At 59.7% G+C, this 14,900-nt stretch overlaps 1 protein-coding gene across 29 annotated transcripts in view; it reads right to left on the bottom strand.

Annotated features, from left to right (window-relative positions):
- Positions 1 to 4,657: 4,657 nt before the first annotated feature.
- The window catches only part of RRBP1 (ribosome binding protein 1), a 46,755-nt gene continuing 36,512 nt past the window's right edge, over positions 4,658 to 14,900 (bottom strand). For 4 of the 29 annotated variants that reach the window (XM_081558690.1, XM_081558692.1, XM_081558698.1 and 1 more), the window contains 16 exons: positions 13,479 to 13,648; positions 13,328 to 13,362; positions 10,597 to 10,687; positions 10,127 to 10,219; positions 9,683 to 9,775; positions 9,517 to 9,600; positions 9,306 to 9,395; positions 8,772 to 8,864; positions 8,421 to 8,492; positions 7,866 to 7,961; positions 7,360 to 7,443; positions 6,780 to 6,866; positions 6,185 to 6,268; positions 5,935 to 6,033; positions 5,458 to 5,601; positions 4,658 to 5,197 (listed from right to left, as the gene is read on the bottom strand). In XM_081558690.1, coding sequence (XP_081414816.1) covers positions 5,162 to 5,197; positions 5,458 to 5,601; positions 5,935 to 6,033; positions 6,185 to 6,268; positions 6,780 to 6,866; positions 7,360 to 7,443; positions 7,866 to 7,961; positions 8,421 to 8,492; positions 8,772 to 8,864; positions 9,306 to 9,395; positions 9,517 to 9,600; positions 9,683 to 9,775; positions 10,127 to 10,219; positions 10,597 to 10,687; positions 13,328 to 13,362; positions 13,479 to 13,648 — 1,451 coding nt within the window. In that variant the 3' untranslated portion in view covers positions 4,658 to 5,161. Of the gene's footprint in view, positions 5,198 to 5,457; positions 5,602 to 5,934; positions 6,034 to 6,178; positions 6,269 to 6,779; positions 6,867 to 7,359; positions 7,444 to 7,865; positions 7,962 to 8,420; positions 8,493 to 8,771; positions 8,865 to 9,305; positions 9,396 to 9,516; positions 9,601 to 9,682; positions 9,776 to 10,122; positions 10,220 to 10,596; positions 10,719 to 13,327; positions 13,363 to 13,478; positions 13,649 to 14,900 lie in introns of all 29 variants that reach the window. The other 25 variants (XM_081558693.1, XM_081558699.1, XM_081558703.1 and 22 more) reach the window with 20 other exon arrangements.

Below are 14,900 nucleotides of genomic sequence, written 5' to 3'. Positions count from 1 at the left end.
GAGTTGGCTTGTTATAAAGATTTTTGTTAAAGCTCATGATTTTTAATAGTGCAGTTCACAAACCAGTAGAGGGCCACATGAAGAGAATTACTGCATCTTTTTTAACCTCAGCAGTTATTTATTTTTTGCTTAGAGATTTGGTCATAATCTGGTTGTAATTTTGGCCCACATTTCTTTATTCTGCTGAGCTAAACTGAATAATGGAAAATAGTTCTCCTCACAACATGTAACAGCACTGAAGTACTAACTTGGTGATTCTACTGGATGCGTGGTGGAGAGCGCCTTGCAACAGTGTAGACTTCGAACCATCGCTGACCTTGCAGAGCACTGAGGCAGCCCATAGTTGGTAGAGGAAGCCGCTCCCGCACCTGGGGCCGCTCACTCACAGGTCTGGTCAGGAGGCTGTTCTGAGAGTGGCCTTGCACCCTGGAAATCATGAGAATGCGCACTGTCTTAAAACAGCGAATTGTAAAGCAGATCTGGGCTCCAACGTAACCCACTTTGTTAATGAAAACGGTGAGGGTGGTGTACTGACAGACTGCGACTCTGTGCTGTCTTTAATTGTGTCTCCTTCAGAACTTTGTTGCTTCTGGTTTAATAAAGTATGGAAGAATGTTACTTTTACTCTAGGGCCTGGGAGAACTTCCTCTCCTAGAGTAGCTTGCAACCCATACATGCAGTGGGGAGCAAGTATGATGGATGACATGGGAAGCCACGCTGAGCACCCCTGGAAGTGACTGTCCTTCACATCACAGGCATAACACTGAACAACTTAGAGATGCACAAACAGTGGAATTTAGAAGTAGCACTGCTGGCTTTATGTAATAAAGGAAGCATTTTTAACTTCTCTCACGTGTAATTATTCATGTGTGACTTGGGAGTAAAGGATTTTGCCTTCTGCATGTGTGGTTAAGTGTGAAGGTTTGGGGTATTTCAGACAATTACAGTTAAGATCACAGCTCCCTCCTCCTCTGAGTGAATGAAAAGGTTGGTATATATTTGAAAGTCGTTCTCTTATTCCAACTGTTTATCTAAACGCCAGGCTTTTATCTCCTCTCTTGTTTGGGAGCCAAGAAAAAGGTTATGCGTTGATCAAAATACTTCTTTCCAGATTATCTAGAAAATGGTGCTGGCTACTGGTTATATACAGGCTGCTTGTCATTCTTTCATCCTGAGTTTCTCTACTGCAAAGCAGTGCTCTCAGTGACTGTATTGACAGGCGCCGGAGAAGCACTGCAGGCCCCAGACGGCCCTAGTGAAGAATCAGCCTTGTAGGCAGAGCCAGGAGGTTCAGGAGGTGACAGTCTTCTCTGTGGTTTCACCTTGTGACGTGTGGAGCCACTTGTAGGAGCACCTGCATCCATGCAGGTATGTGTGTGGGGTGCTGTGGGGAAGGTTTCGAGCAGTGCCTGGGGGTGTGACATGTAAATAGCTCCTGGCACTCAGCTCCAGAAATTGGGAAATGCTAATAGTCACTTAACCTCTCTGCCAGGGAGCTTCTGGATTCCTGAGATTCAGGCCCTAGACTGTGGTTCACCAGCACTACAGGTAACTCTGTTGCAAAATGAGAGTCTTAGACCTCAGCTGACCCTGGTGAGGACTAAAACTGCAGTATTCTCTGCTTCCAGCATATTTACACTTTCACAGGTGTTCACACATTGCAGAAGAGTGTGTGGAAAGCTGACTCAGGGTTCACTGAATGATTGCTCTTCTGCCCTGAGGAAGCATCAGCAGATACCACCACTGCTAACATTTAGAGCTGGGCTGTGAAGTTAGTTATTCCGAGAATATTAATCTCAGGGAAAACCATGAACATGGTGACTAGGGTGGAAAGATGGGGCTTGGTCAAGTGGGTTCCTTTCCTAGAGCCGCTCACCCCTCAGAATGCGGCTGGTCCACATGCACACGTGTGGCTTCTGCTCTTTACCAGCTCATAATTGGACTCTCAGAGCCTGGATGGGCCTGAGGACAGACACGTCGATTTGTCATGATTTGGGGCATTTCCAAAACGTAGAAGCCGTCTCCAGACCAAGTTCCAGCTGGGCTGGGGCTGGAAGAAGGGTCACTACATGGTTGGGGAGGGGCATTGGAAGGGGACTTACTGAGCCAGTGCCTCAGCCAGTCCAGAGAGGTAAAGTAACTTGTCCAATGTCATGCAGCACTCTGGTCTCTTTTTTTTAAACCCCTAAGCTATTCCCATCACACCCCTGGTGAGTTATTTGTAAAATCTGGAATTCTGAGTTAGATTTTGTTCAGTTTGAGGCAGGAAGGAAAACAACTCTTTTGGGCTCTGAGTCCTGTTAGGCATTTGTGGAGAGTGTCTGGTGGTTTCACTGCCTGAAGGCCAGGCATCCCAGGGGTTGTGCATTTTATTGACCCGCCACAAAGATGACCAGAGGTAGTCCAAAAAGCTGTAATGAGGCTTACAGGTCTAGAGGGGCTGTTAATGGGTTGCGAGACTCTGAGCTTCAGGTCAACCCCGGGAGCCTCTGAACTTGGATGTTTTCAGAGCTCCCAGCTCTCCTGTCGCCTGAGGTCTGGGGCAGGTGGCTGCCTCTCCACACCCCCATCTACCACTGTGTCCCCCCCCCCGCCCCCCGCCACGGGCCATCTTCCTGAGCCTGAGGGTGGACCTGGCCCCTGGACAACAAGGTCCCCAGGCGCCCCCTGCTGGCTGGGAGCTGCCACTGCCAGGCTGCTGGGCCAGTGGTTGGCGGTCTGAGGACAGAGCCCACAGGCAGCAGCTTGGCACCCCCAGGGTCTTTCGAGCCTTCTTTCCCCAGAGGTGACCTCATTCCTTTGCCTACAAGGGGCTTCTGCCCAGCCTAAGTTAGTCACTCAGTCATATCCAGCTCTTTTCGACTCCATGGACTGTAGCCTGCCAGGCTCCTCTTTCCATAGGATTCTCCAGGCAAGAACACTGGAGTGGGTTGCCATTCCCTTCTCCAGGGGATTTTCCCGATCCAGGGATCAGACCCAGGTCTCCTGGGCAGAATCTTTACCATCTGAGCCACCAGAGGAGCCCTGCCTAAGGGTCCCCAGCTTTTCAGCCACGTGGTGGGGGAGGGGAGCTTAGTGGAAAAGCAGACTATGGCAGCCACCGTGACGCAGGAGACCTGGTTCAGGACACAAGGCCGGCTGTTTTCCACCAGAAAACGGCCCTGAACCACTGCCCTTGGGTGACGGCTCCTGTACGCAGATGAGTCGTGAGCCCTGCCCTGAGCTGGGGGCTCACAGGGGTGTGGGGTGAAGGGCTCCTGGTCACAGCTTCCACAGTCACAAGCCTCCCTTCCAGCCAAGGCAAGGCCCCAGGCCTCCAGACTTCAGCAGGTATTAGAGGTGGCCGGAAGCCCGCCCTGCCTTTCACCAGGTGAGCAGCTCCCACGTCCTGGGGATTCTTGGAGGATGGGGGCGGTGCCCCTTCAACAGGCACTTGAGATGTCACATGAGAACCGAGCCTGTGGCCTGACAGGCATCATCAGTCACTTCTTCCCACTAAGGCTTCCGGCCAGAACCCGTGGCGTGTGTCCCCTGGCCCCCGGGCTTCCTTTCTCCACTTTAGCCGCCTGCAGGGGTCTGGAACAGGTAGGTCTTATCTCCCTCCTGGGAAACCTCAGTGGCTCCGGTGCCCTGCCCATCCAGACCCCTTGCCTTCGTGACCCAGCTCCACGGGGCCCTCACCCACCCTCCTGGCCCCTCATCCCGTTCCTCTACACCCCGTCCCCTTGGTCCTGACCCCTCCTCCCTCCCAGCAAACTCCAGGTCCTGTTCTCGTCTCTGGGGAACCATCCCAGAATTTTCAGCACCGTGATCCCAACACCGTCACCACATGTAAGTGCTGCTCAGCAGTCATGTGGTCCACGGACCAAGTGCCCCCTGCAAGCCAGCACCTGGTTTTGGTCATGCAGCCTGAGGTCAGCACTGCCCAGCCCCTGGCCGCTACTTGTGTATGCAGCCGAAGGCAGCTAGAGGAACCTTCCCTCCCCGAGGTCTTGAGGTGCTGGTGACCATCACCCCAGAGGGGAGTCAAACCCAGCCTGGAGGTATGGGATGCCAAGGCTCTCAGGCAGGAGGCCCCCCCCCCCCATCTGGGTGCACCTGCTGACCAGGTGCTTGTTTTCCCCCAGCCATGCTCAGCCCATCAGACCCCTCTCCCAGGCTTCTGAGTCTTGGGACTGAGCTGGAAAAACCACCGAGACCCCCGGGGGCTGCTTCAGTTCGCCTTCTGTTCCTGGGTTGATGCAACCACTCCCATGACTCTGCCTCTAAATCCACTTTTGGCTTAAGCTCCAGGTTCCTTACGAAGCCCCCAACTCACCTCTTGACCCAAGACTCAGATCCCCGAAAACACGAAAGTCCAAGGATCATGGCAAGTTAAGCTGGCTGCCCTGTCTCCAGCCCTCCTGAGGAGTGGATGTTTGCCCGGGTCCGGCCAGAAGGACAGAGTCCCTTGTTCATTCCCGGAACTCACTTCACACCACAGCCTGGGCCATCCGCAGCCCTGCTCCTCAGAGTGGGGACCAGTCCGTGCATCCGTCAGGCTACCAGGTATCTCAGGCCCTGCTCCCTCACCCTGCCCAGTGGGCACTGGGGGACCAGAAACCACACTCATTCTTTCCTGGAAGGGGCCCCCAAGGAAGACGGGACGAGACCGGAGTGCTGGGCGACACGCGGGTTTTAATGGCATTAACACCCAGGAGTCACGTGTCGGTTCTGGGGGCAGCATCTTCTGGGGAGCGGGGCTGCTGCCTCGCTGGCTGTGACCTTCCAGTCTGCTCCGCAGCCTTAGGGACTCAGCACCAGAACCACCCGACTCCCAACCCCGTGAAAGACACAATTGCACTGATTGACATACAGACCCCGGGCCCGCCTCCCAGAACAAGCCCCGGGTCTGTCGCGCAGCTGACGAGGGCTTTGGCGTCTGCTGGCTGGTGGTCCAGGGCCGGGCCGGGGCGATAGTGTTTCTCGATTGTGACAACGGTTCTTCTTGTACAAACTGGGTTTGGAAGATCTACTTCTGGTGCTAAGAAACTCTTGTCTTTATGGCTTCTCAGAGCTACCGAAGTTGGGCCCGGATAACGCTGTGTCGGTTGGTTTATTTGTAAGGAATGTGTAAGGCATTTTGGTAAGTTGAACAGTAACTTCTTTTTCTGCAGGAGACTCAGACAGAAGTGCCTTCCTTTGAGCTGCCGTCCTCCTGTGGACAGAGGGTGAAGGGGAGAGGCTGGCCGAGGGGTGCGCTCACCCTCGGCTCCTAACCCACCCTAATTAACGCCTGCAGCCCAACACCAGAGTGGCCTGGGGCTGGAGGAGACACCGAGGGGTTGGCAGGGGCCCGAGGGCAGCTTTCAGGAATCTCTGTTCTCACCCCTCCAGCCCGAGTCCACATCTCCTCCTTGCCGGCCTTCCCCAGGGTCCTGGGCACCCCCAACCCTGCCCCGTGGGGTCGGCGCTCACTGGTCTGTCCAGCCGCTCCTGTAGCTTCTGCACCATGTCCTTCTCCTTCGTCAGCTGCTCCTGGGTTGTCTTCAGAAGCTCCTGCAGCTTGGTGGCTGCACGTCCCAGGTCACTGGTTAACTTCTTCTCTTTCTCTAGCCTCTCCTGCGGTAGGAGGGTTGAAGGGGATCAGCCTGCACATGACATGCAGCAGGACGGCCCCCTTGGCTGTGCCTGTGGGGCCACACCAGGCCCAGGAGGACACGGCCTCCTGGCCACAGTCAGGAGCGTTTCTACAGGACTGTTCGAAGCTGTAGCTCCTGGGGTCATGTGATGGCTGCTGAACACTGGCCTTAAGTTCTACTTGATCCAGTTGTCTGTGATACTGGAGACTTGGGAATACTCCCCCACCTCACCCGCCCCTAAACTAGGCTGGACCAAGCCCAGGGGGCCTCCGGGGACGATGACGGGGAGCCCAGGATGATGGCGCCGCAGTACCTTCAGCTGCGTGGCCTCCTCCACCTCCGAAGACCCAAGGGCGCTGGTGCAACAAAGCTTCTCCAACTCTGCCTGCAACTGACTCGCCGTGAGCTGAGCCTGGGGGGGTGGGGGAGGCGTCAGGACCCATACAGAAGGTGAGTGACAGAGCGTAGTGACAATTCCCCGGGCGGGGTACGGCTGGCCCAGCCCTGCCACCCTGACCCACAAGGGCCCTGACGGACAACTGTCAGCTGAGCAGCACCCTGACCTCCTCAAACTCGGCCATGAGCTTCTGCCGCCGCGTCTGCTCGTCCCCCAGGAGGGCTTCCGTCCGCTCCAGCTGCGTCTTCAGCTGCAGGCAAACATGTTTGGAATATGGGGCAGGCGGGACCCTCCTGGGCGTGCAGGGCCCCCCAATCCTGCCCTACCATGGACACGTGGTGTGGCCTGGGCCCTCCAGCCGGTCCCGAGGCTCCCCTGGGGGAGGCGGGGCCCAGCCGCTGGGGAAGGGAGCTGGGTGACATGGGCGAGATGCCGATGGGACATGGGGTCCTCTAGTGAGACCCCAGGACAGAGGAGCCTCAGCCATGTGCGAGCCCCGGCCCAGGAGGCCATCCCACCCTGAGGCCGCCACCACCATGGTGAGACTGTCGACAGCCAATTGGATCAGGGGTCTGGAGGGCAAGTGCCCCACCAGACACCCGAGCCCCTCGCCCTTACTTCCACTCTGCGTCTCTTCAGAAGCAGGGTGTCTGGGTAGAGCGGGGATGGGGTCAGTGGGCATCGGGGCTGCCATCTCCGCCCTGCACCGGGTGGAGGAGCCTGCACAGCATCAGTGACCAACACCCAGCTTTCCCCCTAACCTCAGTGGGGTCCTGCTCTGCTGGGGGAGCCACGGCCACGTCGCCATCCTCCACGTGGCTCTTCATCTCGCTCAGCTGCTGCCTGACCTGGAACAGGGAGGCTGGGTCTGTGCTGAGGCATGGCTGGATGCACACAGCCCCCCAGGAAGACCACAGGCTGTCTCAGCAGCCATGGCCCCTCGGGGGACCTGCTCTGGTGAGCGTGGCCTGTGTGAGCTCCCCTGCAGGTTCTCGGGGGGGCAGGAGGCCAGCACCGAGACCCCTCACCCGACTCAAACTGCAGCTAAGGGACCCCCGAGGGGCCCGAACTGGCCTTGTGCACATACTCCACTCACCGCAAAGTCAGTGGCATGGAGCCCGGTGACTCCCGAGGGATGTGGTATCTGCGGGACTGAGGTGCGCAAAGCAAGGGAGGGGACCTCCTGGGCCCAGGCCACACCATGGTCCCGGCAGCCACAGGCCCAGGGTCGAGCAAAGGTGCCAGCAGCCCCTCCAGCAGCCCACCCACATACCCTCTGACTGGACGTGGAACGTGCACACCCAACCCCACAGTGCAAGCAGTCACACCACGGCCACTCACCAGGGCGAGCTCGTCGCTTTGTTTCTGGGCTTCGCTTTTGGCCGCATCCAGCTGAGACTGAGATTCTAATAAGAGCTGCCTCAACTGAAAAAACAGAGCCGGGTAGTGGGAGGAAAGGAGAGAGGACCAGTTCTTGTGAGCACCTCTCAGGGAACCCAATACATCAGGCACCCGCCCCGGGGACCTGCAGGGGAGGGCGGGGGACGCAGCCTCCGGCAGCTTCTGCTCTTAAGACTTGGGAAGCATGGCGTTCAGGACATGGCTTCTCCTAGGCCTTCACAAGTGTTTACGGAGTGTCTTTTGCAAAGCAAGGGCAGAAGTCTGAGATCACACCAGAATCGGGGTGCTAAGCTTGTCCTCTCTGCTGCCTGAACGTGAAGCCCTGCCACATTTAAATGACCGCCCGTGAGGACGGTGTCACTGCACCAGGTAGAGGAATTCCCGCGCTGCCAGGCTGGCCGGCCTCACCCCACCCTGCCTGCGGGGCTGCCAGGGACGGGACTCACCCCCGCCACCTCCTGGGCATAGCTCTGGCACTCGGCGCTGGCGGCCGCCATGTGCTTCTCCAGCTCGGCCTCCAGGTGCCAGGTGTGCTCCCTCACCTGGACAGGACATGTGTCAGAGGCCACAAACAGATGGGACGAGAAAGGGACGACCACGGGGACCAGGGCTGGCCAGCCTGGGGATGGGCTGAGAGGGGGCCTCCGCGGCCCGACGGTTCCAGGAGGTGCCTGGGGCCAGACCCCTGATGTGGCGCCACACGCAGGCACCCCGGGACAGGATGAGCTCTCAGGCCTCGAGATTTACTTGCAAGGTGGGTGCCAGGGGACCTGCTCCAAGGCCAGGGTGGATGGATGAGCGTGGCAGGGCCACCCCGCACCCTCCTCCCACAGTTCCTGAGGCCACGGCAGAAGCCATGGTGCACCGGGCCGGGCATGCTGCCTCTGGCCAATGTCGCAACTGCTCATTAAGGAAAAGCAGGGACACGTGGACCAGGAAAGAAAACGACCACAGGAACCTCCATAAGAGGACGGCGCTCTCTGCCCAGAGCCCCCACGCACCTGATCGGAACTTTCGAGTTCCCCTTTGAGCTTCTCGACAACCTCTTCGAGATGTTTCACGGTGACTCGCGACTACAAAGCATGAGGAAGGGGCCGTCAAGCACGAGCCCTGGGGGATCTGACCAGGGATGCACTGCCGCGGCTCCTCGGAGCTGTCCTGGGACCCACTCCAGGAAGCCCATGGTGCCCCTGCCCCCCGAAGAGTGACCAGCCCCTCTTCCTGGGGGTGGGGTCTCCTGGAGACCAGGACTCAGCTGTCGGATCTGTGACCACACTTCATGTGGTGTCACCAAAACCTGACCTCCCCAAGTGACCCAGATAACCCTGTGGGCATCCCCCCGGGAAGCATACCTCCCGGAGCTCCTCCTCCGCAGTGCTCACCCGGGCCTTCCACACCTGTTCCTCCTCCTCCACACTCTTCTGTAGTGCCTTGAGCATGGCCTCCTGTGGGGGCAGCCGTGAGCACGGCCTGTGGACCCCACATACACCCCCCGGCTCCCTCCCTGTCCCAGCGGCCACCCTGTTCAGATCCCAGCCCGGCCCGGCCACGCAGCGGGGAAGGGGCAGCCCTGGAGCAGGCCCCGCCCCAGACAGTGTGCAGAAGACAGGGCCGTCAGGACTCTCATCTCTGATGGGTCTGCAGCAGGTGGGCCTCAGCAGCCCAGGATGGGCCGGCCCCAGGGCAAAGGCTGGGCTCCTGGTGTCATAGGAGAGCCAACCACTCCCCTCCCGCCTCGGACTTGCCCCAGACCTTCACCCTGAGCACCCCTATTTGCCATTCAGCCACAGGAACAGGGCCCAGAAGGGGGCCATGCCCAACTGAGGTCACAGAGCCAGCGACCCAGTAGGGCCCCCCAACCGCTGGGCGTCCCCGCCAGGCCTCACCGTCTCGGCCAGGATGCTGCGGTACTGGTCACACTCGGCCTGCAGGCCGCTCTGCGTCTCCTCTGCCTCCCTCAGCTTGGCGGCCAGGTCCTGAGGGCAGAGGCAGAACAGGGGCAGAGGGGGGCTGGTGAGCCAAAGCCTGACGACAGGCTCCGGGCACCCCCGCGGGGGACAGGGAAGGATGTGAGGCTGGACGGCTGTCCGTGCTCACCGAGGGCTCCGGGCTCGCCTGCGGCTGCTTTGACAACTCCAAACAGGCGTTCTGTTTGAGCTCCTGCAACCACTCGGCGTAACTCTGCGACAGAAATGTTTTGCGGTTGGGAGGGATGCACCTCTCCATGGGCAGAGGGACCCCAAGAAGCCACCCTGCCTCCTACCTGGTGGGTGGGGGTGGGGAGTCCTGGGAGCAGGGCCAGCAGGGCCTCCTTGGTCTGGGCCTCTGTCAGGCTGAGTTGCTTCTCCGACTCCTCCTGGGGGAGGTCCGGGGAGAGGGGTGGGGTGGTCAGCCCGGGTGCTCAGGGGGACCGTTTAGACAAGACGTCAGGCAGAAGAACAACATGAACAAAGTCCACGTGGACAGACCACGCTTGGGGCCCCCATGGCCTCGGAGGGCAAGGCCCAGCTGAGAGGCAGCACACAATGCTCACTGCTCCCCACTTTTCCGGGGGAACAGGCGGGAGGGCGGGCAGAGGGCGCACAGGAAGAGGCAGAGTTGGGCCCTGGGTGGACTCGGGAGCCGCTCTGAGCCCAGGGCTGCCCTGCACGCAGCTGCGAGCTCTGCTGACTGGCTTGACAGAGGCCAGCCCGGAGCCCACACTGACCTTGGCCTGGGTCAGGGACCGCAGCTTTTCCTCGCAGCTCTTCTCGGCTGAGGCCAGAGCCTCCATGGCCTTCCAGTTCTTCTCTCGGAGGTCCTGGGAGGAGAGGGGCATGGTCAACAGCCAGGCCGGTCTCTGCAGGGCAGATGAACCTCCATGACCCGCCTCCAGACCCCATAGGGCATGCTGGGCAGCACTGGCGCCAGATGGCTCGGGGTGACCCGGTGCCTTTTAGGGAGACTCGTCTGTGGGGCTGGGGGCGAGGAGAGGAGGGCAGTCACCGGCTCCTCAGAGAAGAGCTTCCCGCCACCAGGAGGCCCACTCTGGCCCAGCCAGGTCTCGGGAGGTACAGGCAGAGGCTCTGGGAGACGGCCAGGGCCGGGGATGCGGCCGAGGCTCTTGCAGATACGCCCTGTCCACACGGCAGGCGGCCCCTCCCCATCCACACGGCAGGCGCCTCTCCCCCAACTCACGTTGTTCTTTGCCTTCTGCTGCTCCACTGCCTCCCTGAGCTCCGTGGCCTCCTTCTCCAGGCACCACACCTGTGACTCCAGCTCCATGACACTGGGGACAGACAGCAGGTCACTGTCTGGCTCTGAAGGTCTGCAGCCCCCACAGGGCCTGTCTTGGGGTCCCTCCTTGTCCCAGGCGCCCAGGAGCACACATGGGGCCTGGGACGGGGGTCAGGCCCCTCCCTCACAAGGCACAGGCTTCAGGGGAGCCCTTCCCCGAGAGCTGAGGGCCCAGAGGCCACCAGAGTCCCACTTGGGGACACAGCTGCTTGGACAGGAGAGGTCAGAGCAGCTGCGTGGCCAGTGTGGGTACAGGCCCTGGACCGTCCCTTTTTTGGGGTGCTCTTTCTTCTGCTAAGGGCTTCCCTGATAGCTCAGTTAGTAAAGAATCCACCTGCAATGCAGCACACCCCAGTTCGATTCCTGGGTCGGGAAGATCCCCTGGAGAAGGGAAAGGCTACCCACTCCAGTATTCTGGCCTGGAGAATTCCACAAACTGTCTAGTCCAAGAGGTCGCAAAGAGTCGGACATGACTGAACGACTTTCACTTCACTTCTGCTGCCTGGTCCCGTTCTATCCCACAGCCTGTGGCCCTGGTCCTTCCCTGCGGCCACAGTTGCCCTCAAGGGACACGGCTGGGCCTTGACACTCGGCAGTACCGTCGCCCACAGTCCATCAGGAACGTTTCCGCCCTTGGCGGTGCCCGGCAGGCCCTGGCTCCCTGCTGCAACCACCCTGTGTCCAAAACCTGGCTCTGCCGGAACCCGAAGGCTCCCCCTCAGTCCTGCACCTGGGCTCTGAGACGTTGGCCCGAGAAGACCCCAGACATGAGGAGAGCTGGCAGGACAGCGGCCCCACTTCCTCATGCTTCTCTCTAGGCTCAAGGCCACGTGGTTCTGTCCACCCCCATCACCCAGAAAGCTCGGGGTGGTCGCTCTAGTACGTCTCTGGCTGTCGAGAAAGAAGCTGCAAATGGACGCTTTAACATGTCATCTTCTGAGTCTCAATTTAGAACAGGACAGGAAGCCACTAGTGCTGACCTGAAGTAGCACAACCAGGGCCACTCTAGGGTCAGGAAGGAAGTCCCTCCGAGGATGCCCCCAGTGGGAACACGTGTTCTGATGTTCTCACCAGGGGCTGCAGTGAACTGCTTTTTGAGGACCGCTACCCTAAGGAAGGAAATGGAAACCCACTCCAGTATTCTTGCCTGGAGAATCCCAGGGACAGTGGAGCCCGGTGGCCTGCAGTCTATGGGGTCGCACAGAGTCGGACACGACTGAAGCGACTTAGCAGCACCCTAAGGAAGTGTGTGAAGACTCAACACCCTCAGGGAAGGCTGTGCGGGCTGCTTGCCCTGACCCTCGCCTTCATTCTAAGTACAGTTTGCACCCAGCCTTTAAGATGGCTGTTGTTGACTTCTAAGATGCTAGTTGCAGGCCAAAGAACCTGACCCCACCCTCAAAGCACCACTGGGACCCCTCACAGCTTCTCCGTCAAGCTGCCTGCATTCTGCAGCAGCCAGGCCCCTGCAAGAGCACCCCCAATGAAGAAGACACAGCCGGCGGGTAGTGAGGACACTGACAGTCACCCCGCTTGGTGGCCACTGCCCGAGTTACGTTCCAGAACGTATGGGGTTGGATCACTCACCTCCACCCCAGAATAGGATGGCCTGGCCTAGTCACAACTTGCAGATAAACAGTCTGAGAAGAAAAATTTAAAAAAAAACCCATTCTGTCAAATATATGGAGGATGCAAAATATTAGAATTGACCCTATTTGCAACATGACCTAAGTACCTAGAAATTAGCTGTGTGGTCCAAGAATCTGATCCTAAAATACAAGAACAAAATGCCAAATAAACACAACCTCTCTACCCTCACAAATGCCATGAGGAACAAAGTTGCCCTGAGCTGTCTGGAAAGGCACACGGAGAGGGTTTGCTTCTGAGTCTCCAGCAAGGGGTCGTGGGGCCTCTGAGAGGCCAGCTTCCTTCTCTAGCTTTCAGACCTGAGGCCAGGAATGCGGGCCACGGCCTGGAGGTACCAGGGAGGCGATCCACCGCTGGCAGCAGCCAGAACAAGCCAGCAGACTACCTGGGCCAAGGCCGACCACCTGCACAGGGATGGACAACACTGCCAGGCCTCACCCCACATGGCAGCCCTGAGGACCCCCGGCCACAGCAGCCAGGACCACCCCGTGAGCCCACAGGCACCTGTTGAGCGACACACACTGAGATGACGGTCGTTCCAAGGGCTCCAGCCCCCAGGCCCGGGGCGCCCCCACCAGGTCTCAGTAGCCTGGAGCTGGCCGCTGAAATCACCCAGCACCAGCTCCCACGTCTGGTCAGCTGGGACCCTGCACCACGGCCAGAGCTGTGCCAAGGTCTGGGCAACCTCCCAGGTTCTCCACTCGGGGCGCGTGACCCCTTTTCTGTTTGAGTTATGACTTCAAGCCCTAAAATCCCTCCTCCTGTAGACATGGAAAGAAACCCCTGACCCCCAGTCCTTCCCATCCAGAGATGGATGGAAGGGTGTACAGACGGACAGCAGGAGGCCCAGCCACTCTCCCCACAGCCTGGGTCCTGCCCTCTTTCCTGCTCCCCACAGGCACTGGATGAGAGGTGGGGAAGACAGGGCTTCTCAGGGGTCCTCCCCGGGATCTCACACCTAGGCTGGGCCCCTGCCCCCTCTTACCGGGCCTGCTGCTGGTCGGCCTCCACTCGACTGGCCTGGAATGAGAGAAGAGCCCCGTGGTTACCAGGAGACACGCCTTGGACGGCAGGTTGTCGAGTGGGGGGGCCCCGTGGGGTGGGGGTGGAGGGGCCCTGGGAGGGGGGATGCTGACCTGGGCGTCCTGGGCCTGGCTGGCCTCCAGCAGAGCCTCGATGGAGCAGATCCTCTCTGTGAGCTGCGAGTTCTGTGCCCGGGCCTCGTCCAGCTGCCCATGGAGACCACGCAGCTCCTCACACTTGCCCCTCACCTCGGCCTCGGAGGACTGCAGCTTGCTGTGCAGCTCTGTGGAGGGGGCGGCCGGCGGGTCAGGGGGGTCGCCGGCGTGGACGCTCCCAGGCTGCCTAGCACACGCCCGTGGGCTCGAGACACATGCCCCACCCAGGGCGGCCCGCTGGCTGGTGCAGAGTCACCGCCAGGCTTCTGCACACCGGGGGACAACGAAGCGCCCCCACCGCTTGGCAACGATGGGATCTGAATGGGCGTCTGATGCAGAGTCTAAACCCTGCTTCTGGTAGACCGGTTCATGTCACTGAGACCAGGGCAGGGGTTCCTGGAGTGTCCTCCCCACTCAGCAACCTCCACAACATCCCACCACGGTTCTGAATGCCGGCCACATTCGTCTGACTCTGCACAGCCCCTGGCCCAGGGCTTGCCCCCAACACACGGGGCTCTGCTGAGGGCTTCCTCCTCCTCCCCACCTCTCACTTATCTGAGGCCTGGGGATCCACGTCCACTGCTGGCCCAATCCAGCGGGCACCTCTGTGGCTGCCTGGTCCAGCCCTGGTCCCCAGGCCATTCTGCCCCTCGATCCTTTCCTGGGCCGGAGCCAGAGCATCCGGAAGGGCAAGTGGGGTCGGTTCTGCCACCCCCTCCCACGTTCCCAGCCCTCATCACTCCACGGGAAGGTCACCCTGGCCCGCCTGTCTGCCCCACACTGGCCACTGCTGCCATCTCAAGCCTTGCACGCTGACCTCCTCCTATACAGTCCAAGTTCAAGTTTGTCCCCATTCTTCAGGGGCTCCGTGCCGGCCACTTCTGCCGTTTCCTGGTCTTTGCAAGGCAGGCCTCTTCCAATCATCCAGATCTTTCTCCCCAGAGGCCTCCTCTGACCACCTGAAGCCACACCGGGCCCATCACAGCAGGGGGCAGCAGACTAGAACCCTGAGCCATCCCGGCCCATAGCCTGTTTTTGTCAATAGAGCTTTCCTGGCCTACAGCCAAGCCTGTCTGTCCTAGGCTGTGTGGGCACTGTGGCGGCAGAGCTGAGCAGCTGTGACAAATACTATCTGGCCTACAAAGCCAAGATCACTACTGCCTGGCCCTTTGCAGATGCAGCTGGCAGCTTCTAGGACCTGTTCCAGGTCACAGCGGCTACTTGGAAGTCTGTCGAGCACAAGGCTGTGTGACCTGGTCAATGGACCGCCTGCCCTGCCTCTCCAGGAGCCCTCGGTGCTCTGGATGTCTCACCACCTCCTCAGGGGGGGCAGGTGCCCTGAGAGCACAGGGGACCACGGCCCACTTCCAGACCTGGCCC

This window comes from Giraffa tippelskirchi, chromosome 13, assembly GCF_054371585.1.
Source record: "Giraffa tippelskirchi isolate mGirTip1 chromosome 13, T2T-mGirTip1v1.2.pri, whole genome shotgun sequence".
Taxonomy (NCBI): Eukaryota; Metazoa; Chordata; class Mammalia; order Artiodactyla; family Giraffidae; genus Giraffa; species Giraffa tippelskirchi.
This window is presented reverse-complemented; position numbering and strand designations above follow the sequence as displayed.